We start from the raw sequence: 6,533 nt of genomic DNA on the forward strand, positions 1-6,533 counted from the left end.
CAACAGCTCACTGACTGCTGTATAGGCTTTCTTGGCCTTGTAGAAAAGGCCCCAGGAAACATCCCTGTGAGCCTTGCAGCACAGCCTCACCAGTTCACAAAGACCAAAGCACTAGGCCAGGAAGTCAGGAAGGAAGGAAACAACAATATAAACAAACAAGAAATAAAACCAGGAGGCCTGGGCACATCTACTCCTCAAAGGGACCCATACAGCTCTCGGCTGCCCAGGTGGCCTCTCCTCTATCCAGATACAGAGACCACAGAGTAAATGTTTGTTGAATGAATCCCTTCCCAAGTTCGGCACTCACTCAACAAACACAGTTAATCATTCCTTCAGTGAACACTGTTCCCTCTAGGAGAGAAAAGGCAGCAGTACAAAGATGAAAGAGGTATAGCTCTGCATTCAAGGAGAAGGCAGCCTTGTGAGGAAAGCAGACACTTAAAATCGAAGTGCTGTGCCCTACAGGAGCAGACATACTGGGTGTTAGGGAAGGGGATGTGGAGAAGAGATTAAATCCTGGGGTAGCTGTAGAAAACTCTAGAGAATCATCTCAGATGAAAATCATTTCAGCTGTTATGGACCAAACTCATAGGACTCAAACTCAACTCCCCAGGTGGAGAACATGGGGAAAGATTTGGTGCCTTCTACCAGGGGCTCTGGCTATCATATTAGAAAGTACAGGAGCTCTTGGTCACGACTCTTCAGGAAATTTGAGAAGTAAATGAGTGAGTGGGATAGAGGGACGCTGGCTCACCATCTTCCAGAGCACGACCAGGACTGGGTATGGAGGATAGCAGGGGACACCCTAGATAACAATGTTCTTATTTACTAGAGCAAAGCATATCCTGGATGGGTTTTCCAGTGTATTGGGGTAGAAGCAAGTGAACGCAAAAAAGCCTTCTTCATCACCAACTTGGGAAAAACAAGAAGGAACTGGCTTGTTCCAAGGTTTCCCTCCACCCTCTAGCTTTTAGAGAGAGAAGAAAAAGCAGACCTCATTCTAAAGTAAAGCCTGGCCCCTCGAAGTGTGACTGAAGGAACAGCAGTCCAAGCATCAGCTGGAAGCTTGTTAGAAATGCAGAAGCCCAGGCCCCAGCCCCAGCCTGGTGCCTCAGAAGCTGCGCTCTAACGAGATCCCCAGGTGATGTGCGTGCAGGGCCAAGTTTGAGAAGTCCCGCTCTAGACCAGCAGGGGGGCTAAATATTGGAATCACCTGGGGGGTTTTTCAACAACTGATCCCACCCCCAGGAATTCTGATTTAAATAGCCCATCTCCCTAAGTGATTCCAAATGTGCAGGAAAGGTGGTTTAGCACCCAGAGGCCTCCAGTTCCCCCATGAGAACCTTTGAAATAGCCACGGGTCTGGATGCTGCAGCCATGGAATCAGCACAGGGGCTCCCTGAAGCCCAGGGAAGCCGCTGCCCGTCCCGGTGCAGGTTGGAGCGGGGACCACGACCGGCTGGCCACACCCAGGGGCCACAGCTTATCAAGACTGTTCACTGTGCATTTCGGAATGTGGACTCCCTGTAGAAATTTGCCATGGTAGATCAAAACACGAAGCCTGGAATGTTCTATGCCTGCGTGTTTAGCTCATCCTCAAACAAGTCTTTCGCAATTAGGATAGCAGGAAGGTTGTCCAAAAAAGTTAGGGGCCTAAATTTGAAGAGCCAAAAGAAAAAAGCCCCAAAAAACAAGAGGACAAAAAGAGGAGTTACCCTAATGAAGCGACACCCAGCAAACCCCTGCGGTGAGTCAGCACGGGGAGGCCCAGCCCCTTCGAGGGGAGCCTGGAGCTCAGCGCGGGGCTGGGCAGGGCTGTGTGTGGGCAGAAGCTGCTGCTTCTCGTCCCAAGACCAAGTCTGAACAGCAACTTCCCTCCCTCAGCTGCTTGAACTTTTTTTTTTTTTCCTCTGAGGCTGGAAAGAAGTGTCACATTTTGCTCCCTCCTAAGCCCTCTCCCCACGCTTTCCCAGGGACCGTGCGCTGTGTGGAGGGCGCGCTGGGAGCCACCTCCAGCCTCGGGTGGCTGTGACTGCCGGAAGAACTTTCAGCCCCTCTCATCCTCGCACTATGAAGTTCCTCGGGAAGCCCAGGAGCCAGAGAGCTGCTTTTCTGCCTCTTTGCTTGCTCTTTTTGAAGATTCTGCACCCAGGGCACAGCCATCTTTACAGCAGCCGCTATGCTGGGTAAGTGGAGAGGCTCTCATGCCCCCATCAGCTTGGACTCCGGTCAGGGGGCTGGTATGCGCCTGAGTGTGCCTCACTTTCTCTGGTCTGTAGACTCTGCGTGAATCTGTATGCTTTCCTGGTCACCTAACATTAAATGTATATGCAGTCCCTGGCTCTTTGTGGTGGACGCAAGTCTAGTTTCTCATACTGTTTATGACGTGCCAACCTCAGCGGTGGACCACTGTTGATGGGGATTCTGTCTCTGGAATAGCCGTGGTCAGTATGTGCAGTATTTGCCTTGGTGGTTGCTTGGCAGGAAGGATGCTGTTGTGACACGTGAATTGTGACCTGAAAACTAAAGCTTCCCCTTTAGGATTGTATGCAGAAGCCGTGGGTGGAAATTCACCAGTGATTAAAAATAGTGTGGGCATTTTTTTTTTTTTTTGAGTGCTTGTTAGCCTACAGAGTGGTTATTAGATTTTATAACCTGAGCGATGCAAATGAGTCAACTCAAAATAAGAATAAACGTAGCCAACTGTAAAATTATGGGTGTTTTTCTGAAGGGAGAAACACAGAAGGGGAAAACCATTTGTATTTCCCCGCTCTGTGGGTTAGCACGCTTTGTGTTTGCTTCGCATAACGAGGCACGGGGCTGCGTGTAAAGCGGCTGGGACTGCGCATGTCCTATTATCCTGAAGAGTTGCTTCGAAATATGCAGCGAGTGCTTTGCTTGAATTTGCAAGGGGTCGTTCTTTGAATCTGGAAATTACGGCATTCCTGTATTTTAGGGCTGGAAGAGCCTTAAATAGCTCCTCTAGTTCAATTCCTTTCTACACAGGAGGAAAACCAGGGTCTTAATTTTTTTTTCTTACTTTAAAAATACTTAGTTGAGGTGTAGTCGATTTACAATGTTAGTTGTTTCTTTTTTGAAATTTATTTAATTTTGGCTGTATTGGGTCTTCTTTGCGGCACGCTGGCTTTCTCTAGTTGCAGAGAGCGGGGGCTACTCTTCCCTGCAGTGCGCGGGCTTCTCATCTGCGGTGGCTTGTTGCGCAGCTCGGGCTCTAGAGCGCAGGCTCAGTAGTTGTGGCGCACAGGCTTACTTGCTCTGCAGCAGGTGGGATCTTCCCGGACCAGGGCTCGAACCCGTGTCCCCTGCATTGGCAGACAGATTCTTAACCACTGCGCCACCAGAGAAGCCCTACAATGTTAGTTTCAAGTGTACAACATAGTGATTGAAAATTTTTAGAGATTTTACTCCATTTAAAGTTATTATAAAATATTGACTATATTTCCTGTGCTTGTAGCTTATTATTTTATTTTTTAACATCTTTATTGGAGTATAATTGCTTTACAATGGTGTGTTAGTTTCTGGTGTATAACAAAGTGAATCAGCTGTACGTATACATATATCCCCATATCTCCTCCCTCTTGCGTCTCCCTCCCACCCTCCCTATCCCACCCCTCTAGGTGGACACAAAGCACAGAACTGATCTCCCTGTGCTATGCAGCTGCTTCCCACTAGCTATCTATTTTACGTTTGGTAGTGTGTATATGTCTATGCCACTCTCTGGCTTCGTCCCAGCTTACCCTTCCCCCTCCCCTTAAATCTTTTTAAATAGACTACAGTTGCTCAATTATGGCCAGTTGAGGAAAACTTTCATATTCATCTGAATGACGGCCAGGTGTTGAAGCAAAGTTGTTCTTTCTAGGAATCGTGTAGAGAAGGATTTATAAGTGTGATCCTGGAAAAGAAAATTGTTTCTGTTTCTCTCCTGAAGAATCTGGGCACTGCTTTAGAGTTCCCCTGAATACAGTACTTAACAGAGGAAATTGTTCCCTCAGTTTAAGGGGACGCAGGATGGGGGTGGAGGTGTTGGTGGGGATAAGGGCTATGGATGGTAATACAATCCCCAAATTTTCCACCCCGGTGTTCCCGGGAGAAACAGAGGAGTTAACATCTGAGGACTGCTTTTACGTCTCTGGGACACACGGTCCGCCCTCGGAGCCCTGGGTAAGGAAAACGTGTTTAGTGACGGTGCAGGCCAAGGTGTGGAGGTGTTTACTCCGACTCTTAATGGATGTCAGGCCTGTGATAAACATATCACGGATTTAGATGCGCCCATGCGATGTAGGACCTCGCTCCTCTGCTCAGAGGTAGCCCCGACCATAATGATTTCCGTGTGTGGCCCTCATCAATGGTAAGTGACCAGGCCTGTTTCAGGGGAACAGGTGTGCACACTTCCCTAAACGCCACTTAGAAGAAACAAGGCCAAAGGCGGCAGCCTTTTCTTAGAGAATTTGGAATCTTTGTGGACGAAGTTGCACCTCCTTTTCTGTTGTTCTGTAAAGAAAGTAATAGTTCCCATTTTCTCTTTGGCTGCTACCTAATAAGTTAGTCCCAAATGTACAAATGAAAGGTGACTGAAAGTTGGAAGAAAAAGATGAAACATGAGACACTGAAGGGAGCCTTCCCTGTCCATCACAGGAGAGCTTCTCCAAAACCAGAGAGTTTCAGAGCGTACTCACCATCGAAAATGGGGGATTTTTACCTTCCCTTCATTAGATACATGTCATTCTCTCATCACCAAAGACAGAAATTCTGCCTAGGTTTGGGATTATTTTGCTCTACTTCCCCAGAAACTACTTTCTGCAAGTCTAGCTAAGAACCTGTTGGAATGACCTGGTGGAATAGTATTGAGCATTATTTTTATTGCCCATACAAAGTTATCATTCTAAACCCTCATTTTTGTCCCTTAAGTAATTTGTTTTGGTAGTGTTGGTAGTAATTATGAAGCAGCCCTATTTCTTGCATTTTTGTTAAAAAAATATTTTTGTGAGTCTTGGTTGAATATAATAATAAGTGATTATCATTTGCAAGACTCTGAGCATGGACAAAAAATAGAACACTCAGGGCAGACCAACGTGCTTCCTGAGAGCATCTAATGAGCCTAGTCTTCTTTCTGCACAAACTGGTAACGATTGTGTGGTGCCAGCTGTATCATAGACGCTTGGGAAACAGCAGATTTAAGCATCTCATGAAAAAAATATAGAGACTACAAGGAAAATCTGACAAAAACGAATATATTTTTGGATAACTACATCAAATTACACACAAGGAAGATTTAAAAATACATAGGAAAGGAATGAAGCTAAGTGTGGGAAATAACTTGACATCAAATAACATTTATTGATACTCTGTAAGCAGGCTTCGAGGGCTGCAAATGCACGTCAAACATTTTGATGATAAACAAACATCAGTGAATGAGACTCTGACTAGGGCAAATATCACTCTGTGTTCTCTCCTCTTCCCTCATCTCCTCATATTCCTGGAAGCAGACCTAGTTATTTATTATACTGTGATCCTGAGAGCAAAAAATAAGGATCTTCGGCTTTACATGAAATTAGGGTAGATTTTTCTAGTGATGGCAAAAGAGAGATCTAAGCCAGTGACACAATAAATTCTGGCAATGCTGTAGAACCAAAGTGGCTGTGATTCTTCAAGAACCACTTATTTGGTACTTTCTTCATGTATAATGTTTATAAGTCCTGAAGTTCAACTGCCTGGCTTTTGATTTCTGCTTTCCCACACCTAGTAGCTCTGTTACCTTGGGTAAGTTCCTTAACCTCTCTGAGCCTCAATTTCTTCACCTGAGACATGGAGACAATATTAGAACCTTCCCTGCCAAGTTGTGGGGATTAAATGCAATAGCATGGGTATTGCGTGGTTCTTGGCACTTAGTGGTCTTTCCACCCTGATAGCACAGAAAGTGGCCATGGGCGTGTGCCTCATTCCTTCAGTGAGTATTATTCCGGTGCCTACGTGTGCCCAGAGCATTGGTCAGCAGAGCTGAGGCCCTCTGAGAGCTTGCAGTTTAGCAAAGAAAGCAGCCCCACACATAAGATGTACACAGTGCTTGAGTGCTGTATGGGATGAGCAGCCTACTGTGGGAGCATTAAGAGAGATCTAGGCACCAAGAAGGAGGGTAGAAATCCCTTCCCAGGCCTCCCCTATTCCGGTCACCCAGCCTTCAGGTACCTGGGTTACGGGTGGAGAGAACACAGACTTTCTGCCACCAGAGCTGCTCCGGGGGACGGAACCCCCTGGTGCTGTGGGTCTGCCTGCGAGGCCTCCCGGACTCCTCCTTCCTCTCCAGCCCTGCGTTTGGTGAAGACCTGTTGCCTTCTCTTTTCTTTCTCGGGGAGAAGCTCCAGTGACCGGCCTCTTCCCCATGAGTACAGGCGTGTGCAGGCTGGTCACAGCCCACTTGCCAGCTGCTGCATCCTGATTAGCCAGTGTCCGTGCTGTACCCACCCCCATCCATGTCCCCCATCCATGACCCCCATCCATGTCCCCCATCCATG

The 6,533-nt window shown here is 47.1% G+C and overlaps 1 protein-coding gene across 1 annotated transcript in view; it reads left to right on the top strand.

Moving 5' to 3' along the window:
* Positions 1–1,832: 1,832 nt before the first annotated feature.
* The window catches only part of CPA6 (carboxypeptidase A6), a 261,362-nt gene continuing 256,661 nt past the window's right edge, over positions 1,833–6,533 (top strand). Inside the window, exon 1 of the mRNA XM_029223028.1 lies at positions 1,833–2,186. Within this exon, the coding sequence (XP_029078861.1) occupies positions 2,071–2,186 (116 nt within the window). The 5' untranslated portion in view covers positions 1,833–2,070. The remainder of the gene's footprint in view (positions 2,187–6,533) is intronic.

The sequence above is a fragment of the Monodon monoceros genome, unplaced genomic scaffold, assembly GCF_005190385.1.
Source record: "Monodon monoceros isolate NGI ecotype Baffin Bay Population unplaced genomic scaffold, NGI_Narwhal_1 Super_Scaffold_14, whole genome shotgun sequence".
NCBI classification, from domain to species: domain Eukaryota; kingdom Metazoa; phylum Chordata; class Mammalia; order Artiodactyla; family Monodontidae; genus Monodon; species Monodon monoceros.